The sequence below is a fragment of the Sparus aurata genome, chromosome 7, assembly GCF_900880675.1.
Source record: "Sparus aurata chromosome 7, fSpaAur1.1, whole genome shotgun sequence".
Taxonomy (NCBI): Eukaryota; Metazoa; Chordata; class Actinopteri; order Spariformes; family Sparidae; genus Sparus; species Sparus aurata.
In genome coordinates, this window is record NC_044193.1 from 383661 (window position 1) to 406580 (window position 22920).

At 45.7% G+C, this 22920-nt stretch overlaps 1 protein-coding gene and 1 long non-coding RNA gene across 3 annotated transcripts in view; both read right to left on the bottom strand.

Moving 5' to 3' along the window:
- Positions 1–14073, bottom strand: part of LOC115584694 (FERM domain-containing protein 4B-like) — a 21649-nt gene extending 7576 nt beyond the window's left edge. The window contains exons 1-4 of one of the 2 annotated variants that reach the window (XM_030422299.1): positions 13915–14073; positions 632–826; positions 261–375; positions 3–130 (exon numbers count right to left, since the gene is read on the bottom strand). In XM_030422299.1, coding sequence (XP_030278159.1) covers positions 3–130; positions 261–375; positions 632–679 — 291 coding nt within the window. In that variant the 5' untranslated portion in view covers positions 680–826; positions 13915–14073. Of the gene's footprint in view, positions 1–2; positions 131–260; positions 483–631; positions 827–13914 lie in introns of both variants that reach the window. The other variant, XM_030422300.1, reaches the window with a different exon arrangement.
- Positions 14074–21811: 7738 nt separating this feature from the next.
- Positions 21812–22919, bottom strand: LOC115584696 (uncharacterized). The gene is made up of 2 exons (XR_003984594.1): positions 22865–22919; positions 21812–22627 (listed from the first exon to the last, which is right to left on the bottom strand). It is a non-coding gene; the product is annotated as an uncharacterized LOC115584696 (long non-coding RNA).
- Between the last annotated feature and the right edge of the window lies 1 nt (position 22920).

A 22920-nucleotide genomic window follows, 5' to 3' on the forward strand; every position in this document is an offset into this window, starting at 1 on the left:
ACCGCCTCCTGCAGACAGACGCATCTCAGCTCAGCCAATCGAGTGCTGAGCAGCGCCTGCAGGCCCCGCCTCCTCTCCTGCAGCTCTGCCATTCGCTCCCTCCGCTTCCTGTCCGGACAGGTGAGAGGGTCTGCACACACACACACACACGCACACACACACACACAGAGTAAGACATCATGGTGAACATGTCTCCATGTTATTGTTTGATGTTGTGTTATTTGTTGTTATTTGTTGTCACTGTTGTTGTTTGACCTCACCAGGTGCTGAGATGAGTTGACCTTTGACCTCCATGGCTTGTGCCTCCCATGTGACTCCGCCTCCTCCCTCCTCGCTGCTCGACTCCTGTTCGCTGCCCCACACACACTCACTCACCTGCACCACATATTCAATTCAGTTCAAACTTTATTGTCCCCGCCCACATGATGACGTCATCACGTGATGATCATCAGGTGGCCTCAGGTGAACACATGAAGGACGTCCTGATGATGACGAGACTTCAGATTACTATCAGAAATTTGGTTTGAATGATTGATTATTGATCAGAAGTGAGTTGATTTTGTTCTGTTGGTGAACTTCTCTGTAATCAGCACTGATCCAGCTTTCAGTTCATACACAATCACTCACTCACCTTGTAACTGGGTTCATAAGAGCTCCAGTAGTTCACTCCTGTGGCCATCCAGCAGCCTGAGCATCACCACAGCACAGCTCCACCTGTCAGCTGCTGTGTTGGTTAGCAGTTAGCTGTTAGCAGTTAGCAGGCAGTGTAGCTGTAGTTCCCAGGTCGGCCTGCAGAGGGAGTTAAACAGTCTTCAGCACCTCTGACCTGCAAAGAGAAGAAGAGAAGAAGAAGAGTTCAGAGTGACAGCCAATCAGAAGTCAGGAACAACAAGATGTGACACAGTCATCAACAGTCACAGCGTCTGAACTGAACCAATCAATGCAGTCACTGATCAATCATAGAACAGATGTAATGATGTCACAGGTCACTCATTGGAAGAGGGCAAACTGAGTGTGTGTGTGTTCTCTCTAATGTCCACAGAGGAAGCCTCCCCCACTCTGTTATCCTCCCTCTCCTCCTCCTTCTCTGTCCTCCCTCCTCCCGACCAGCTGATCATCTCTCCTCCTCCACGGCTGTCTGAATCTCGGAGAACCAACAGATCGGAGCTACGAGCAGCAGAGAGAATCATCCTGATGATGTTGCTCACTGCCACCACCTCCTCTCTGACTTCACCTCGACGGTATCAGCAGACAAATCTGCCTTCTACCTGTCAGAGATCACCTCCTCTGCCTCCAACTCCAGGAAACTATTCTTCTTATTGTCTTCTCTCCTCACCCCTCCTCCCCCTGCCTCCCCCTCCTTCCTCCCTCCCTGCTGATGACTTTGCAACTCCTCCGACCCTCACCTCTGATGGCCTCACCTGCTTCAGTCCTCTCTCCTCTGAAGATGTTCTCACATTAGTGATGTCTAACCGGGCCTCCACCTGTTCCCTGGACCCGATTCCCTCCTCCCTTCTCCAGAACATCTCTCATGACATCCTGCAATTCCTCACCTCTCTGATCAGCTCCTCCCTCACTTCAGGCCTCCAGCTCCTCCAGACAGCCACAGTAAAGCCGCTCCTACAGAAACCCACCCTGGACTCAGCTGACATCTGAAACTACAGACCTGTATCTCTTCTTTCATTCCTCTCTAAACCACTGGAACCTCCTTGACCCAAATCAGTCAGGCTTCAGGACCGCTCACTCCACTGAGACCTCCTCACAGTGACTGAGTCGCTCGGTGCCTCCAGAACCTCGTCCAACTCGTCAGTCCTCATTCTCCTCGACTTATCTTCTGTGTTTGACAGTCAACCACCAAATCCTCAGGTTCAGTATCAGGACCAGTTCTGTTTCCACTAACACTAGATCACTAGGCTCTGCAGTCACATCACATGGATTCTCTGATCACTGTTATGCTGGCGACACCATCTGTTCCTCTCTTTACCCCCCATGCTGCAGCGCGTGATTCCAGACGATGGTTCTGGCCTTCCAGGCCATCAACAGAACTGCACCGTCTACCTCCAAACCCTGGTCAGACCACACGGCCCAGAGAGAGCACTGCACTCTGCTACATCAGCGGGCCGGCTGGGGGAGGTCACATGAACAAGACCAAGATGGCAGCTTAGCGAGGGGGCTCCGAGCACAATTTAATCAAAAACCCTAATATATACTGATAACTTCTTGAAACAAACCTCAGCGTTGATATGCCAAAGCCTATGGCAAACAAACAGTGTGATATTTTTACTCAAGGACGCAAAAGTAGACAACAACCTCTCCACCAACAGAAGCTAGCAACATGGCTAATATAGCCGAGCTCAAATCACTCCGAGCAGACTTCAGACAAAAGTTGGACAATTTTGACTCCCGTCTGACAGATATGGTGAACTCGACGGCTGCACTGGAATGGAAGGTGACAGATGTAAAGAGAGATGTTTCCTCCCATACAAAGTGTATCGAGGAAGCTGAGAGCCGCATACATGAGGCAGAAAACGCACTTAAAAAAACAGAAGCAGCACTAGCAAATTGCCTATCTTGAATCAGAAACAGATGACTTGGAGAACCGGGGCAGAAGAAAGAATCTCCGGCTCATTGATATACAAGAGGGCGTCGAGAGCCAACAAACACTTTCCGACTTTGACAATGGCGTGCTGACACGACGGCTGGGGCTAGCTCCTGAAAGATCGTTCACCTTGGAGCGGGTTCATCGCACGCTAGTTGGGGAAGCCGAACCAAAGCACAGCGATTCACATCCGCTTCTTAAAGTTTCAGAAGGAGTTTGTCTATCGTGAATCAAGGTGGCGAGACAAAATACACGAGGGGGTCAAGATATAATTCGCGCAGGATCTGCCTGCACGGATCCGACGGGGATTCAACACAGTAACAAGCTGTTTGTTGATTCCAGAACAACCCCTGAAGGCTGAGAGTGCTACATGACGCCGCAGGAAGCTGAAAAGATTTACAAGATCATCCTACAGTCAGCATGATCCCCACTGGCATGTGATCCATGGAGACAAGATGATGCGCTGCTGAGAGTTGTTTACACTGGAGAAACAGCTGACCAGCAAGATAAGCAGTCCAGGAGTCCAAATAATTTGAAGTAAGATTTGATGTTGTGAGCTAAGCTACTGTGTGTGTGTGTGTGTGTGTGTGTGTGTGTGTGTGTGTGTATTATAAACATGCTATTGAAATATCATTCTGCTCAGCAGGTACACCTATGATTACTAGGTTGAGTTTATTTACATACTTCGTTGGTGTTTATTAGACCAGTGGTTATTGTAAAGTCTTACACTCTGAACGGGAGAAATTCCTTTATCAAGTTGAAAGTGCATGATTGACAGGGTTAAGTTACACTGACTAGTTTGTTGGGAATCGATATTGATTACTGATTATTAATTAAAATATTATCATTAATTAATACAATTAATATAGTTAATTAATGAAACGTAGGTAACTATGATTCATTAATGAACACGGGGCACCACCCTGAAATCAGGGATCAATAACCAAATGATATACCTTTAGTCTCAAAGCCTGGAATTAATCAAATGATCAATATTAGACTCAGACTTCTCTTTATTAATCCTTTTGGGATGACTCCCGCAAGGAAATTAGATTGGATTTCCAGCAGCTTACGGGTAGGAAAAGAGGTATAAAGCTACATATAGAACGTAAACAATAGACAGTAAAACAATAAATTCTTAGCTAAAATATAGAAAGTAGACAATAAATAAACAGTAAACATTAAACTCTTAACTATATGTATATAATATATAAAGTAGAGATAAGAATAAAAGTAAGATAATAAAATTCACGGATAATAAAAATAAAAAAACACATAAATAGATAAATGTAGAGAACTGTATAGAGGATGAATATATATAAATAAAGATAAATATAGGACTGTATATGGCATTGTGTTTTTATACCGTGGATAACTGACATTAGCAGAAATTAGCAGTTAAATTAAATCATTGACCTTAAGTTGCACAGTGCTACCACTCCTTCCCTTCCCTTCTGTCCTCTTTACCCTATTTCCTCCTCCCCCCGAGTGAGCAGTTGTAGAGTGTGATGGCATGAGGGACAAAGGAGTTCTTGAGTCTGTTGGTCCTTCACTTGGGAAGGAGCAGCCTTCCACTGAACAGGCTCCTCTGGTTGCTGCTGACGGTGTGCAGGGGGTGGCTGGCATTGTCAATAATGTCCAGCAGTTTGTCCAGTGTCCTCCTCTCTGCCACCGTCACCAGTGAGTCCAGCTTCATGCCGACCACAGAGCCGGCCCGCCTGATCAGTTTATCCAGTCTGGAGGTGTCCTTCTTGGATATGCTGCCCCCCCAGCACACCACAGTGTAGAAGAGGACACTGGTAACCACAGACTGGTAAAACATCCACAGCAGTTTGCTGCAGATGTTGAAAGACCGCAGTCTCCTCAGGAAGTACAACCTGCTTTGTGTCTTCCTGTACAGGTGGCTGGTGTGTGTTGTCCAGTCCAGTTTATTATCCAGCCACAGCCCGAGGTATTTGTATGACTGCACAGCCTCCACCTCAGCTCCCTCTAGCAGGACCGGTCTTGGTCTGGACCTCCCAAAGTCAATGACCAGCTCCTTTGTAGGGAGTCCTACAAAGATGGCCGAACATGGCTTTGGAAGTCACGTTCACCGGTCTACAAACTAGTGGCCGTGACTCCGGAAATCTTGTCGGACAGACAACAGGAAACGCCGAACGTGACTTGGTGAAGTCTCGCAAGAACACGGATCCCGAGGTGATGACTCAGATTCAACTGAATCATAGACCTGGGATTCAAAAATGGTGGCAGTGAATGTGTCGACCCAAGGAGATTACTACACGCTGTGAGTCGACCTGATGAAGGGACCTTCTGTCTCCTTCTGAAGATAATCTCTTCCTTCTGCAGGCGGTGAGGAACGACTGGGTTGTGCAGCATTCCTCTATGGATCCAAAACAATAATGACGAATATTGGAACAAAAATGAAAGTAAAACAAAAACAGTCTCTGTCTCGTCCAGTGAGGAGGGAACTGAAGCTTAGCTCACGCTAAATGAAAGACGTTTCTCAAAGTTACACCCTTACGGCAGCTGCTGCATGAAACCGGAGTCTCTCCACAACTTAACGATACCTGGAAATGCGACGTGATTTGGGGTCTCCTGACCTTTAAACTTGGAGTGACGTCATTGCGATCCTGGCGGACTTTCCTGGCTCACAGCCAATAGGGACCGGGTGAAAGTTTTGGGGGCGGGTCATACCTTGAGTTACAGTTTTTCACACCTTTTGGACTTTGGTCCTGCTCCTTTGTTCTGCAACTCCTCATGTTGATAAGGCCCCACTAGTTAGGCTTTTGATTTCTCCTAGAGGTCTTCTTTTGTTTGAGTCATGTGGCATTGAGGCCAAACAAGTTAATACTCAAATGTTGTGGATCAGTATCCCTCAAAATTTCTACTCAAGGAGAAGGGTATTCATTTCAACTGGGGAAATGTTCTGGACTGTTCGAAACACTGTGTGTGTGTGTATGGGAGGGGTTTGTGTGTGTGTAAGTGGCTAAAAGTCTACTGTGGACTAAACAAACATAATGAACACAGGAAAGAGCAGGTAAACTACTGGCCTGAAGGATAAAGAACAATGCGTAGTATAAAGTCAATATCTGGCAACTTAACTATGGATCCATTAGAGATAAATAATCAATTCAGAGACTTTTATGAAGTGTAAATCAGAATATACAGGAGATAGAAAACCTCAGAATATGTTTCTCTACCAGTTGTGATTTCCAACTATATCAGACGACGAAAAAATAACTCTAGATAGTTCAATAACAACAAAAGACCTTTGTGAAGCTATAGGAGATATTAATAGTGATAAAGCAGCCGGACCGGATGGGTTGCCAGTAGTAGTACATTTAAAAAACAACTTGTATGGCCACTTCTGGATATATATGAAGAATCATTTATTGAAGGAACGCTCCCAGATTCATTCATCTATAATAACCTTAATACTAAAACCATATAAACCCCCAACTGAAGGCTCGTCTTACAGACCAATTAGTTTAATGGGATGTGACACAAAAATACTTTGCAATTGTTTCTAGAAGATTAGATAAATGTCAGTTGATTCGTGATGAAAAACGGGGTTTTGTAAAAAGCCATCAACACCATCTGGAACCCTTTAGTTTACAGAGATCCACCCGACACGGTCGCTCCTCGTCTCCTCTGCTGTTCACGCTGGCAACTGAACCTCGAGCCACGGCTGTGAGAGCACTTACAGGATTATCAGGCATTACAATTGGGGGGATGGATCATCACATTTCTTTATATGCAGATGATATTATATTATTCCTGACAATTTTCAAACATAGTATTCCAATCTAATGAGAATAATTTAACATTTTGGGGGGTTCTCTGGATACAAAATTAACAACTCCAAGTCAGTTTTAATGTTTCTTAACAACCCTTAGCAAAAAGTAGTAGTAGTAGTAAAAAGTGTACAACGAGTATACTTATTTTATACTAAAACTGAGGCAGTATACTTGAAGTGTACTTTTTATATACTATATTATATATACTTAAGAAAAGTATAGTGAAGTATACTTGGCTTATACTGAAAAGTATAAAGAATAGTCTAAGACTAAGTACATTAATGCTAAAGCTTATACTTGTAACGCCCCTTGTGGACTGTGGCGCAAAGACTCTTGGGTATTCTGTTGTTGTTGGTGTAATTATGGTTCGTGAATGTGGTTGTGAATAAGATGATGTGTAAGACGGTTGCAGGTTAATTCTCATCCTTGTTCTGTGGTTAAATTGTGTCGAGCTAACAAAGATGATAAAAATGTTGGCACCGTGAGTGAAGGGGTGTTTTCTGGGAGAGATGTCCTGTCTGTTAAGCTGTTGGTATGTGTGGTAATAAATGGCTAATTTCTGGCTAAAACTTGTTAAATTACAAGTACTAATACTTAGTATGTCTTGATCTAAGTATAGATTAAGGTGAAGTCATTAACTTGTGCTTACATTTAAGTTAACAGAATAAAAAGCTATATTATATATATATATATACACATGTGTGTATATATATATATACATACAGCAGGGAGCAGGAAGGTGGGGGCTAGAGGAGGACGGAGGGCTTCTGTCCTCCGTGGGAGGGATCTCCTTCCATTCACTCAGTGCATTCAGGATTTTTCCATGCTGATCTATGATTGGCTAAGACACGTAATTTGACGCGCTAAGGGAGGACGTCCTCCCTTACCAATCAGCAACTACAATACAAGATTGACAGCAGGTTGGTCCAATAACAGTTCCCAAATTTAATTCTCACATTTATACAACCGTAAACAAAAAATACTGTTATGTGTTTCACAGCTTTCACTGCCAGCCATGCTCGGACAAGAAATATGGAGTTTTCAGCGATATTGGAATCGGTTTTAAAGGAAATATAGGCACATTTCTGAAAGAAAAAAAACTGTCTGGAGAAATCAGAGCAAAGCAGTCAGAAAGATAATTCATAGTTTTCGTTTCGTTCGTCCTGATAGTGGACGTAACGTTAACGCAGTGGATAGAGCAGTCACCTGCCACGCAGGAGACCGGGGAACGAGTCCCGGTAGGGTATTAGCCATTTAATAAAATGCTTTTTAAAGAAGTCTTGTAAGTCATTGTGTTATTGCTTAATTTTCACTGAATATAAGAAAGTAGGGATAAGTAGTTGACTTGTATAAAATAACATGACACCGTGGACTGGTTTTCCTCCTGTCCTCCACAATTTTTTCAGTCACCAGCCGCCACTGATACATACATATACCAGTGCCATTACTAATATTATTTCTAAATATTATATAAACCTACAGCAACACAACTTCAAATAAAAAGCAGTTACACATTTCCCAAAAACGAAGATGGGAGAGTGTCAACATGACTTTTGTACCAGAGTCTTAGTCAATGCTGAAACAATCAAAAGAAGCTGGCTGATCTACTCAAACAGAAATGATAGCTCGCACGGCTTCTGCTGCTAAATGTTTCCTCCAAAAGAATACAGACTTAATAAGGAAGGACTAAAGGACCGGAACAATGCAAGCCAGTAGCTGAAGGTTCATGAGGACAGCCCGGAGCACAATACCCACATGGCAACATGGAGGAGATGGAGGTCGTTTTGCAAAGCGGCTGACAATAGATAAGAGAGAGACGGCACTCTGAGGCTGACAGATAATATGTTTGCGTTTTTATTTGGTGAGATAGTTTTGACTTAAAAGAAATAAAATCTTGAATACATACATGCAGTGTCTGTGTGAGTTTATGAACATTGATTGTGAAATTAACTGCGATGCAGGGGGGGGCCGGCTAAGATCTTGCCTAGGGCGCCAAATTACTCAGAGCCGGCGCTGACGACTAATGTACTTATTGTAAGTTGCTTTGGACAAAAGCGTCTGCTAAATGTAAATGTAAATGTAAATGTGTGTGATCTCAGGTGTGACACAGGATGTACAGGTGAGATCCTGCGCTGTGATTGGCTGCATGACATCATTATGTCACATCCCAGCATGCTGCTACAGTTTATCTGCTGCCTGATGTCCCTCACAGTCCAAACTAAACTTCATACTTAATATTTCATAATTTGTTGTTCAAACATTCATTCAGGTTCACAACTTTAAAACAACAATTAACATCAGATCTGTCCTGTCTGTCCTGTCTGTCCTATCCTGTCTAGGGGGTGTAACCAGGGCTGTAAACTAACTTTTTGGCTCACCTGCCGAGGGGACCGGTAGATGAAAGAATCTACCGGCCAAGTCAATTTTTTACTGGCCAAATAATAAATTGCCTCTTTTTGTTGCATATATCTGTTTCAGTACTTTTCATGGAGATAACAGTATTATATAACAATACATGCTTAGAAAAGAGGCCAAAGTATTATTTAGAAATACATTTTAATATTATTAATTAAATTTCATAACATTGCAAATTGAAAACTTGAACAGTGCAAAACTTTGACAAAGGAAACACTCATTAATTAACTATCAGGCTCTGTAAGAGACTTGTCAGTGGCGACTGTACCATAATAACATTTACACTGGATTTGATGGTTTTACACGTTTTGTGACGTGACAACTGTTCTCATATTAAGCCACTTGATTATCAAACTGAAACCTAATTGAAGGAAGTCGTTTAGAAATTATGCGCAACTTAAGTACAACTTCCCTCAGCTCATGAGTTAGCGGTGTCGTCATCGCTGCACTCGACTCACAGTCACTGCGCCAAACTTTTACAGAGCGGTGACGCGCACGCTATGTTGCTTCTGAGGGGAACTATTTTCTACAGCGGTGACGTCGGGGGAGCTACTTCAGTGCGACACACAACAAGTATCCGGTTTAGCACCAACGTTTGCTACCGTCATAATTTATCACTTTACAGCTACTACAATGTTTTGCTATATCATGCATAATTTATTGCAAGAGCACGACCATCGGGACAAACATGTACCCGCCCCGTGGCATGTATCCCTCCAAAATTAAGTCACCAGGGGAATATTTTAGTCACATTTGGCGAGTGGCGACCGCTAGTTTACAGCCCTGGGTGTAACGATACACAAAAATCACGGTTCGATACGTACCTCAGTTTTGAGGTCACGGTTCAGTTCATTTTTGGTACAGTATGGGAACAAAATGCAAAACATAAATGTGCTTGTTGTGTATTCTGAACTTTTGTAAACCAACAATTTATTGTAACTTTTTACAAAATATGAAAATAAAATTTAAAAAGTTGTATACTGTAAAGTGCTGCCTGGTAATAAGTTCAATAAATTATTTTCAATTAAACAAAATATATACAAAATAAGCTTTCCAATGAATAAAATATTCATAAACAAAAAATACATGAAATATAAAAATAAATTCCTCACAGCTTGTTAAAGGCTTTTAGCAAAACTTTTCTAAAAGTAAAGTGCAGCACTAACAGTTGCAGCATGTAGCCCTGTTCAGTTTTACTCAACCTTCTTATTTTTTACCAGAATGATTAACTTGTCCACAATGACTCCACCCATGAGTTATTAGTGAGTACAGGCTTTCATTATGAAGATATAAGGAAATATGCACTTTTGGACGATTCATTGACAGTCACGTTTTTTTGGACCGGCATTGTCACAGTCACCTACACTGTCACTGTGTGCTCTGTAGCACTCGTCTAACAGCGGTTTGCAGTGGTCCGGCATCTCTGTGTGGAATAGTGTTCAAGCCACCTCAAAATGAATATACGGTACATATGCATGAATTGGATCGATGAGCAGGAATGTTTTTCCTGGTAAGCGGACATGGCCGAGGACCCCTCTACAGGTGAGATTTTCAAACCACACCTCCAGCACATCTCGGACCCTCACTGGTAAAATGAACACCAGTTAAACTGTCACACCAGAAACATGTCTTTCTCCGTTGCAATATTAAACCAGGAAGCCGCAGTGTTCCCAAGCAGGAGACTTTAGCGACAAGGGAGGGTCTTCAAGCTCTGGTTTCTTGCTAGCATTAGCCATCCCTGCCGAAAAAACCGGCATAGACCAGCACTAAAACCAGCAACAAATGCTGGTCTTGATGGGAACCAGTCACTAGCAAGACCAGCATATGTTGTGTTTTGGTGCTGGTCCATGCTGTCTTTTTCAGCAGGGATGACGTAAACGGGCTGCACGTGTAGCTGCAGGCGGGAATTAAACAGACACAACGTCCGTTCTGGGAACTAACCCGTGCACAGCCCAGTACCGAACCCAACGTCCTGTACCGAAACTGTTCAATACAAATACATGTATTGTTACACCCCTAGTCCTGTCTGTCCTGTCTCCTGTCTGTCCTGTCTCCTGTCTGTCCTGTCTCCTGTCTGTCCTGTCTGTCCTCCCTGTCCTGTCTCCTGTCTGTCATGTCTCCTGTCTGTCCTGTCTGTCCTGTCTCCTGTCTGTCCTGTCTCCTGTCTGTCATGTCTGTCATGTCTGTCCTCTCTGTCCTCTCTGTCCTCTCTGTCCTGTCTCCTGTCTGTCCTGTCTGTCCTCTCTGTCCTCTCTGTCCTGTCTCCTGTCTGTCCTGTCTCCTGTCTGTCATGTCTGTCCTCTCTGTCCTGTCTCCTGTCTGTCCTGTCTCCTGTCTGTCATGTCTGTCATGTCTGTCCTCTCTGTCCTCTCTGTCCTCTCTGTCCTGTCTCCTGTCTGTCCTGTCTGTCCTCTCTGTCCTCTCTGTCCTGTCTCCTGTCTGTCATGTCTCCTGTCTGTCATGTCTGTCCTCTCTGTCCTGTCTCCTGTCTGTCATGTCTCCTGTCTGTCCTCCCTGTCCTGTCTCCTGTCTGTCATGTCTCCTGTCTGTCCTGTCTGTCCTGTCTCCTGTCTGTCCTGTCTCCTGTCTGTCATGTCTGTCATGTCTGTCCTCTCTGTCCTCTCTGTCCTGTCTCCTGTCTGTCCTGTCTGTCCTCTCTGTCCTCTCTGTCCTGTCTCCTGTCTGTAATGTCTCCTCTCTGTCCTGTCTCCTGTCTGTCCTCTCTTTCCTGTCTGTCCTCTCTGTCCTGTCTCCTGTCTGTCATGTCTCCTGTCTGTCCTCCCTGTCCTGTCTCCTGTCTGTCATGTCTCCTGTCTGTCCTGTCTGTCCTGTCTCCTGTCTGTCCTGTCTCCTGTCTGTCATGTCTGTCATGTCTGTCCTCTCTGTCCTCTCTGTCCTGTCTCCTGTCTGTAATGTCTCCTCTCTGTCCTGTCTCCTGTCTGTCCTGTCTCCTGTCTGTCCTGTCTGTCCTCTCTGTCCTCTCTGTCCTGTCTCCTGTCTGTAATGTCTCCTCTCTGTCCTGTCTCCTGTCTGTCCTCTCTTTCCTGTCTGTCCTCTCTGTCCTGTCTCCTGTCTGTCATGTCTCCTGTCTGTCCTCCCTGTCCTGTCTCCTGTCTGTCCTGTCTCCTGTCTGTCCTCCCTGTCCTGTCTCCTGTCTGTCATGTCTCCTGTCTGTCCTGTCTGTCCTCTCTGTCCTGTCTCCTGTCTGTCATGTCTGTCCTCTCTTTCCTGTCTGTCCTCTCTGTCCTGTCTCCTGTCTGTCATGTCTGTCCTCTCTGTCATGTCTCCTGTCTGTCCTGTCTGTCCTCTCTGTCCTGTCTCCTGTCTGTCATGTCTCCTCTCTGTCCTGTCTCCTGTCTGTCCTCTCTTTCCTGTCTGTCCTCTCTGTCCTGTCTCCTGTCTGTCATGTCTCCTCTCTGTCCTGTCTCCTGTCTGTCCTCTCTTTCCTGTCTGTCCTCTCTGTCCTGTCTCCTGTCTGTCATGTCTGTCCTCTCTGTCCTGTCTGTCATGTCTGTCATGCCTCCTGTCTGTCATGCCTGTCCTCTCTGTCCTGTCTGTCATGTCTGTCCTCTCTGTCCTCTCTGTCATGTCTGTCCTGTCTGTCATGTCTGTCCTCTCTGTCCTGCCTCCTGTCTGTCATGTCTCCTGTCTGTCATGTCTGTCATGTCTGTCCTCTCTGTCCTCTCTGTCCTGTCTGTCCTCTCTGTCCTGTCTGTCCTGTCTCCTGTCTGCCATGTCTCCTCTCTGTCCTGTCTCCTGTCTGTCATGTCTGTCCTCTCTGTCCTGTCTCCTGTCTGTCATGTCTCCTGTCTGTCCTGTCTCCTGTCTGTCATGTCTGTCCTCTCTGTCCTGTCTCCTGTCTGTCATGTCTGTCCTCTCTGTCCTGTCTCCTGTCTGTCATGTCTCCTGTCTGTCATGTCTGTCCTCTCTGTCCTGTCTCCTGTCTGTCATGTCTCCTGTCTGTCATGTCTGTCCTCTCTGTCCTGTCTTGTCTTGTCTAAACTCTGAGAACAAGATGTCCTCTGACTACAGGACACTGTCCCTGAGAACAGGAAGTAGAGCCCAACAGGAAACAGGAAGAAGGAAATGAGCAATGAAAAGAAGGAAACGAGAGCAGGAGAGAGAGAGAGAGAGAGAGAGAGACAGACACATGTTACAGAGAGAGAATAATACTGATACTCGTGCAGAGACCAGACTCAGAGTCCAACAGCTCTGAATCTGAATCTCACATTTATCAGACGCTTCTGTCCAAAGCGACTTTCAGTAATTCATTCACACACTGATGGTGCCGACCAGCACATCAGGAGCAGTCTGGGGTTCAGTATCTTGCTCAAGGACACTTCCACATGCAGACCAGGGGAATCAAACCAGCAACGTTCTGATGACAAGATGCTGGTTCGACCCCTGAGTCACAGCCACCACATGAGCCCAGTGTTGTCCAGTCAGAGATTACAGGAAGTGAGAGCTCAGCTTCACATTAAAACCACAAAGGCTGAAGTGATCCACCCCGAGACCAGCAAAGACCACATCAGTCCAGACCTGTCAGCTGCTCTGGGTTCAGGTCTGCTTCCTGTCCCCAGGGTCCAATCTGAACCAAGGACTCCACAAACCTGCAGGTCTGCTGAGACTAAAACAGTTCAGACGCTTGTTCTTCTTCTACTGTTTCACATGTGTCACACCTCCTGAACGCAAACACACACGCACACCAGCTGGCCTGATGAACGAAGCTTTCAGGTGTCAATGTGCTTCAGGTAATCACGGCTTTATCAAATCAGACTTTATATTCTAACATGTGCAGAGCTTCATAAGACTCCTCCTTAACACACCTGAACACACCTGGACACACCTGAACACACCTTAACACACCTGAACACACCTTAACACACCTGCGCACAGCTGGACACACCTGAACACTGCTGGACACACCTGAACACTGCTGGACACACCTGAACACTGCTGGACACACCTGAACACTGCTGGACACACCTGAACTCACCTGAACTCACCTGAACTCACCTGAACTCACATCTGTATATTGTTACTCTCCATCAGCCCACAAACAACAAAGTAGAAGAAACATGAGCAGACGAGCAGCTGAAATACCTGCAGAGGTGGAGCCAGGTGTCCTTTGTGTCTCCATGGAGACATGAAGACACGTCAGGACGCTTTAAATCCAGAAGAAGAAGAGAACAAAGAGGAGACGCTCAGAGGAGTGAAGCAGCTCCGACACGTTCACACTGACGCTCTGCTCCGTCTGCACCGTCAGCTCACACACACACACACACACACAGTTCAACACGCCACTTCAAAGTAAAAGTACAGGAAGAAAAGGCTCCCACAGGAAATTCAGTCAGATGTCCGGTCCACTCGAGTTGGTTCTGATGAACTTGTCTTGTGAGTTAAAGACTTAAAGCACTCGTCGTTTGTTTCCTTCAGTGTTTCTGTGTGTGAACGTGACGAGACCTTTCTGATTGAAGGATTTCAGAATAAATCAGCTGTAGTAGAATCATATCACACACACACACACACACACACACACAATAAGAGAGGACATGAAGACAAACTGTCTTCATCTTTATATTTTATTCTTCACTTCCTGGCTGTCTCTCTGCTGAGCTCTTATTGTGAAAGAGGCTGCATCCTGTTCACTCTCAGCAACTTGATGAAGCCTCAGCGTGTGTGTGCATGTGTGTGTGTGCGTGTGTGTGCGTGTGTGTGCGTGTGTGTGTGTGTGTGTGTGCGTGCGTGTGTGTATGTGTGTGTGAGTGTGTGAGTGCGTGTTTTCACATATATATGTTGTAAATGTTAATGAACAAGTTTTATTAGTTTTAAATATTGTGATGTCACAGATGTCACAGATGATGTCACAGATGATGTCACAGATGATGTCACAGATGATGTGTTTCTTGTGTTTCTGTGTTTTCACATCAGTGATGTCCTGGATGTTCCAGAGCTCCATGAAGCTAGCATGCTACATTAACTTACCATGCTACATCATGTTAAGAAGCTGCAGTGTGTTAGCAAGCTACATGCTAACATCCAGTGTTTGAATGTGGTTTACTGGGACAGATAATGACGGACCATTTTAATGACTGGGAGGACGTGTGGTTAAACTGGTCTGTGGAAACACAGACTGAGTCAGAACCAACCAATCAGAGCAGCCGAGGACAGACAGAGAGAGAGCTGTGGTCCGTTCATCATGACCTCTGAAGTTTTTTAACCCTAAGCAGAGACTGCAGGCTGCACCAGCCCAACAACCCCCGCATCGAGGACTACAGACACCTGGGAGTGGTGATCGACAACAGACTGGAAATCTAATACCGAGGCTGTGTACAAGAAGGGGATGAGCAGACTCTATTTCCTGAGGAAGCTGAGATCCTTCAACGTGTGCAGCAAGATGTTGGAGATCTTTCACCGGTCTGTTGTTGCCAGCATCATTTTCTTTGCTGCTGTGTGTTGGAGCAGCAGCATCAGAGCCAGCGACACTAATAGAAGGCTGGCTCTGTACTTGGTCTCAGGTTGGAGTCTTTTGAGTCCGTGGTTGAGAGGAGAACGCTGAATAAACTGTTATCCATCATGGACAATGATCAGCAGCCTCTCCATCACACAGTAGACAGACAGCGGAGCTCCTTCTCTCACAGACTGCTGCAGCTCCGCTGTCGCAGGGACAGATACAGGAAATCTTTCCTGCCACACACATCACACTGTACAATAATAACAGCTAACACTCTGGTCATAACACAAAGTCTCTACGCACTTTGGTTTTATACACTCTGTTCACTGCACCTTATATTTTATCTTGCATTACAGTCACTCTGCTTATTTATACACTTTTTATACATTTTTGTATATTACTTTTTTCTATTGCTATTTAATATGTCGAGGTTGTTTCTCTTATTTCATTGTGTTGTTATTGTCTCTGTGTGTAATGCTGCTGCTACACAGGAATTTCCCAGCTTGGGATCAATAAAGTATATCTATCTATCTATCTATCTATCAGCACGCAACCTGAGAGGCAAGACTGAGGGCAGCAGTGAGCCCACACTCAGCTAAATGTCCTCAGCTACGTTTCACACAGTGTGAGCAGTAAAATGTGTGTCTCTCTCACACACTCACAGCTGCAGGCCTTCATATCAAAGCGAACCATCAACTATTTGAAGTTCTCTCTCCCTGTGTGTGTGTGTGTGTGTGTGTGTGTGTGTGTGTGTGTGTGTTTGTGTGTCTCGCCCTGCTCTTGTTTTCTCCCCCCAGTAGCAGCAGACACAACAGAACAGAGAGCATCATGGGAAAGAGATCAGGATCAGAGTCCTGATCCGGATCAGACTGGATCCAGTTCAGACCCATCAGGCTCACCGTGTGTGTGTATGTGTGTGTGTGTGTGTCAGACAGTGTACTACAATCACTAACACACACACACACACACAACTACAACAACAACAACAAACAACAACAACACAACTTAGCAGAGACTGCAGGCTGCACCAGCCCAACAACCCCACTCAACAACAAACAACGCCATAACTTCAACAACAACACAAAAAACAACAACAACAACACAACAACACCACCACTACCAACAACACCAACAACAACAAACAACAAACAACACAACTGTAACAACCAGCTGTTCTGTTCCTCTGTGGTTTTTATCCGGGTTCAGTTTGTCTCTGGATCCAGTCTCTGGTGCTGTTTCGTCATCCTGCTCTCTGATTGGCTCAACACAGATGTGTTTATGGTGTTTGTCCATAGAGTAAACTGAAATATTAAAAATAAATCGGGGGAGCGAGGGACTAGAGGAGGTTGAAGGACGGAGAACAGCTGTACAGAGGGGTGAGCAGGAGGTCACAGCTGAATATTAAAACTGATCCATTCAGTCATCTTTCAACTCTTCAAAACCAGGTCGCAGACTCTGGCCTCAAAACCAGGTATGATGAGGACCGGGTCTGTGACACACAGGCAAACTATAACATTCACGTCAGTCGTCATTTCCTCTGTCTCTGATTGGTCCGACAGTGTGGCATCACAGAGACTGCAGGAACCTGACAGCTCAGGTGTTAGAAGACATCCTGACTGAAGGTGCTTATTACACACACACACACACACGCACACACACACACACACACACACACACACACACACACACACACACACACACACACACACATAGTCTCCTGCCTCTGTGCCTTTGAGCCAAACACATATACAGATACATACATCTACACCTGCCTGTGTGTATGTGTTACTGTGTGTGTGTGTGTGTGTGTGTGTGTTACTGTGTGTGTGTGGTGTGTGTGTGTGTGTGTGCGTGTGTGTGTGCGTGTGTGTGTGTGTGTGGAGGATGAATGTAGGTCAGGCAGCAGATTCTCCGCATGGCAACAATGTAGAAAATCCCAACTCTGAATACAGCCTTCTGATTGGCTGAGAGCTCCAACCAGGCAACCAATAACCTTTCAACCCTCAGGATGCTCCGTGTGTCTGTTACACTGTGTGTGTGTGTGTGTGTGTGTGTGTGTGTGTGTGTATGTGTGTTACAGTGCGTGGCATTCAGGTGACATCACAGTTGTAGCAGCTCAGTGGGCGGAGTCAAGTCCAGGTTCCAGAGGTGACAGACTAAAGGACTTCATGTCCCAGGGATCATTGCTGTAAAAACTGTCCAATCAGAGAGCTCCAGACTCTGTTGCCGTGCAACTGATCAGTTTTTGATCTGAAGATGATGCAACTGTGATGTCACTGCTCTGGATGGAGGTGTTTCCATAGCAACAGCTGCTGAGGCTCATGGGTACTGAAGTGTTTTCTACATTCAGGGTCAATATGCTTTTTTCCATCAGTGAGCAGGTTATTGATTATTAATCAAAACATCACATGACTGTTCAGATTCAGAACAACAGACCAGGAGGCAGTCAGTAGAGCACATACCTCCGCCACAGCAAACAGTCCTCTTCTGTACTCACTCATAGAGAACAGCCGCCTTCATACACCTGATGGTTTTCATCCAAACTCATGAAAAAAAAATACAAAATGATGGGAAATGTCCTGTCTCACAATGTCTCCTTATGTGGATCAGCGTCAGGAGTTAATGAGATCTTTTCTGGGCCAAGACCCGTCCTCCATCCAAGTTTTGTGGAAATCCCACCAGTATTTTTTCTGGAATCCTGCTGACAAACCAACCAAGCAACAAAACAACCAGCCAGCAGGTGACATCAGACCTCAGCAGGTGACATCAGACCTCAGCAGGTGACATCAGACCTCAGCAGGTGACATCAGGCCTCAGCAGGTGACATCAGACCTCAGCAGGTGACATCAGGCCTCAGCAGGTGACATCAGACCTCAGCAGGTGACATCAGGCCTCAGCAGGTGACATCAGACCTCAGCAGGTGACATCAGACCTCAGCAGGTGACATCAGACCTCAGCAGGTGACATCAGACCTCAGCAGGTGACATCAGACCTCAGCAGGTGACATCAGACCTCAGCAGGTGACATCAGACCTCAGCAGGTGACATCAGACCTCAGCAGGTGACATCAGACCTCAGCAGGTGACATCAGACCTCAGCAGGTGACATCAGACCTCAGCAGGTGACATCAGGCCTCAGCAGGTGACATCAGGCCTCAGCAGGTGACATCAGACCTCAGCAGGTGACATCAAACCTCAGCAGGTGACATCAGACCTCAGCAGGTGACATCAGACCTCAGCAGGTGACATCAGACCTCAGCAGGTGACATCAGGCCTCAGCAGGTGACATCAGGCCTCAGCAGGTGACATCAGACCTCAGCAGGTGACATCAACCTCAGCAGGTGACATCAGACCTCAGCAGGTGACATCAGACCTCAGCAGGTGACATCAGACCTCAGCAGGTGACATCAGGCCTCAGCAGGTGACATCAGACCTCAGCAGGTGACATCAGACCTCAGCAGGTGACATCTGACATCAGCAGGTGACATCAGGCCTCAGCAGGTGACATCAGACCTCAGCAGGTGACATCAGACCTCAGCAGGTGACATCAGACCTCAGCAGGTGACATCAGACCTCAGCAGGTGACATCAGACCTCAGCAGACACCTGACTGACAGCACCTGAACGCCTCACCTGTAGACTGCAGGGCTGCTTCACAGTTCGGTCCTGAAACAAGGTTTAGGACACAGAACCAGGATCCTGCTGTTCACAGCCGACTGTACCGGATCAGAACATGTTTGTGAGGAGGTGATGGAGGACAAACAGACTGTTTCAAATCAGGGTCCATTTGTGTTTCAGCGCTGACACTGATGAAGAAGTGATCAGCTCTGATTATAGACCCTAACCCTAACTTATATTCAGTTACTTTTGAATCTCGGTCTGGCTGAATACCTGACTCTGATTGGCTGCAGGCTGTCTTCTCATCAGCTCATCGTCCTCTCGCTACCACAGGGTGGTGCTGCAACACACCAGCTGCAGGAAGTAGCCTACACCGTCACATCTCATTGGCCGTTCAGCTCTCTACTTCAGACAGAGCAACAGTTACATGGACGATCAGCTGTTCTGATCATCTTATTGATCTGAGGAAAGTCACATGACCGTCAGCTCACACACATCCTCACACTGTCTTGCCTTTGAGTCATGCTAGCATTATGTTAGCACACTGGCTAACAGCTTCACTGGAGCAGTGAACCACGTTTCCATTACAGAAGAACCCGATGGGTCTGTACTGATTGTTCCAGGAGTTAGTCAGAACCTCACCACCTGCGTCCCAGTGAATACTCTGTGCCGCACCTCAGCTTCTTATTGATCATTATTTTATAAAGAGGTGACAAAGGCTCAGCACAGACCCAATATATCAATAATCAATCAACCACCAGAGTCAGGTGACAGCTGTCTGCTCTCTGATTGGCTGGTTTCTGTCTTTGTTCAGACAGACAGAAATATCTTCTGTTTCTCTTCAGGATCGTATAAAATCTTTACATCGCCATGGAAACAGCAGTGGATCAGATCACATGATCTGTTGTCAACAGTCGGCCAGTCGTCATGGAAGTGACGCTGTTTGTAAACAAAAACACGATGACTGTTTTTCACCTAAGGAGGCACACACACCTGAAAACATGTGCAATCAATACAATCAATATATCAGCATGCTTGCGTGTGTGTGTGTTGTACACACAGTTCATCATGACCAACTGATGTCAGAACAGTTTGATCGAGTGAACAGATGAGAAAGTTTCACCTGTGAGTCCATGAAACTGATCAGTGATCAATGCTGACTCACAGCCTTTACAGTAAAGTACTCGAGTAAAAGTCCCCTGTGTGAAGAGTACTCAAGTAAAAGTCTCAGAGTATCTGATGTTAAATGTAGTTCAGTATCAAAGTATCAGTAAAGTAACTGATCCATATTTTAACATGTTTGTATAAACTGAGTCAGCTGATCGTCACAATCACTGATTTATCTGACTGATGAGGAAATCAGTTCGTTTAAAATGTAATCTGTGAAGTAACTAGTTACTAAAGTAACCAGATAAATGTAGTGGAGTAACAGAAATACAGAAGTACAAGTTCCTCCTCAGAGTGAATATACTTTTATACTATTCCAGAGAACGAGCGGACATCACACACACACCCGCACACACACACACGCACACACACACACGCACACACACACACGCAGCGGGCACGTGGCTCTGGGTGGGGACAGCCGTAATGTAAAATATAAAAACGTCGTTTCTTCATCATCAAACATTATGATGACATCAAAACGTCACAAATTAAATGTTGATTCAAACTGAAGTGACACGTGAGCCGCTTCCTGCCGCCGCATGCACACTTTGAATTGATGGCATTTCGCGGTGGCACGTGACTCCTCTGTTTGATAACTGTGAGCCGAATTAAAGACGAGCTCGTGCGTGTTCAGATGACACGCTCACCTTTGTTCTCCCCCTGCACGCCGCTGCGCACGAGCGAAACATTCATAAAATGACCAACTTTCAGATGGAGTCTGATGCGGTGTGTGCTGCGCGCGGGAGGGGCCAAAGTGCCCTGCTGGAGATGGTTCCTACCTGGACCTCCTGCGGCTCCGGACGTCCTGCGGGTTCCCACCTGCAACCCTCGGTCACATGATCCAGAGACGGCCCGCTCCAGAACCTCCGCTCAGCTGATTGTCCCTGCTGCGTCTCGCGCTCCACACATCAGGTGTGATCGATGAAGCTCATTGATTGATTGATGACGCTAATTGTGGCCTCGTGCAGCCGCTCCGGGATCAAAAGAGCTGATCACAGGTCATCGATCGATCATCGCGGATCGATGATGTGATCAGATGAAGGGTCCTGCTCCTCCTCCTCCTCCAGCAGCGTCTGTTCACACTGAATCAGCCTCCATCAGCACCGCCAGCGCGCACACAACGCCGCGGGCACGCGCCCGCTCGTGCGCGCACACAAAGGCTCACAACTGAGAGTGATGTGATCTACAGATGGATGACATGATTATTAGTTATTGGTTCAGAGCGATCGGATTGAATTAAACATTAACTTTAACATTTTTTTAAAAAAGCATTAAAGAATCTTCAGTTTGCATATTAATGTAAGTTTGAATGAAGCCGCTGCTCATCAATAACCAAACGAACCTGATCACTGTTTCTAACTGCTTCACTCTCAGGCAACAGACACAGGAAGAGAGGCCAGCAGCCTTCACAATAAAAGCATGGAGTGTAACCCTAACACACACACACACACACACACGCAGGTGCTCCGTCACCTTTCCACGACGTTCAGAGATCAAAGTTCAAACAGTTCCAGTCAGAACCATCTAAGCTGTTTCCTAACACTTCTACATTCAGAGTGTAAACAGGTGACAGAACCCTCAGTTCTGTCTGTGCTACAGAACACAGGTCTGGGATCAGTGGGTCCTGTAGTGGTCGTGGTCCTCTCAGGTCACCTTGTTGAAAGAGTCTTTACTTTACTATATTTTACTTAATAATCTACTTTAGTAAAGAAAACATATATGACAGGTGTGTTGAAATAAAAATGCTCAATCGATTTGGCATTTATAATGAAATGAAATTGCTTTATTTGAGATCAACAGTGAGGGTGGGTCGTTTCTGACCCGGAGGACGAGGGCGTGTACAGAATGTGAAGACAACAGGAGGGTTAATGCCAAGGTAGGAAATGTTGTGTTAGCATTAGCATTAAGCTAACCCAGCTGTGTCACTGGCTCAGACTGCAGTGCTTTCAAAGCAGAATCAAAATCAGGCTGTGATTCAATGAAAAACTGACAGAATTTAACTTCAATGTGTAACTTTGACGCCAGGAAGTGGAGTCCACACAGCAGGTAGAAAAATGCTCTAAAAATCTTTATTGTTCCAGAGAATATTCACAAACAACAGGCTCAATTTCAAACAGCTGAAAAATCATTCACTTCCTGCTCAGACAAACTGAACGATGGCTGAGCTGCATCACTGCGGTCATCAACAACAGAAGAAGAAACATAAACCACAGAAGAAGAAATAATTATATTCTTACAGACGTCCATAAAAAGAAAAAACTAAATATTTTGACACTCCAGAAAGAAAATCATTTACAACAGAGCAGGTAAACCCCGCCCCCATGGTAGAGGCTCCGCCTCCAGGCAGCACCGTGGCCTCATGACCTCAGAGAGGGCGAGAGACACTGATGTGCGAGAGAGAGAGAGACAGATGGAGAGAGAGACAGAGAGAGCGAGCGCTGCCAGAGCTCCGCCTCTTCCTCGTGACACGGTAACCAGCTGTGGGAACTTAAGACCACGGTCACCAATCACAGTCTTCAGCAGAATGCTGGCTCCTCCTATTGGTCAGTTTTGAACTTCTTTGGTCCGACAGGTTTACTGAAGAAACAAAACAGTGATGAGAGTTAAAGAAGGACTTCCTGTGACATCACTACTGACTTGTGGAGTCCATGCAGCTGGAGGAGATGAACGAGGACAGACTGAGATAATGTGACATTCAGGGACGTTTGATGTTTTTCATGTGTAATAAATTAGATGACTATAATCAGACTGGTGCTGCCTGCTGCTCTCACACTGCGAGTGAGTTCTTCTTCATGTGAATACAATCATTCTTACATATCAGGAGAAGCTCCGCCTCTCTTCACGGCTGCTTTACTCGACTCTTTTTTCTA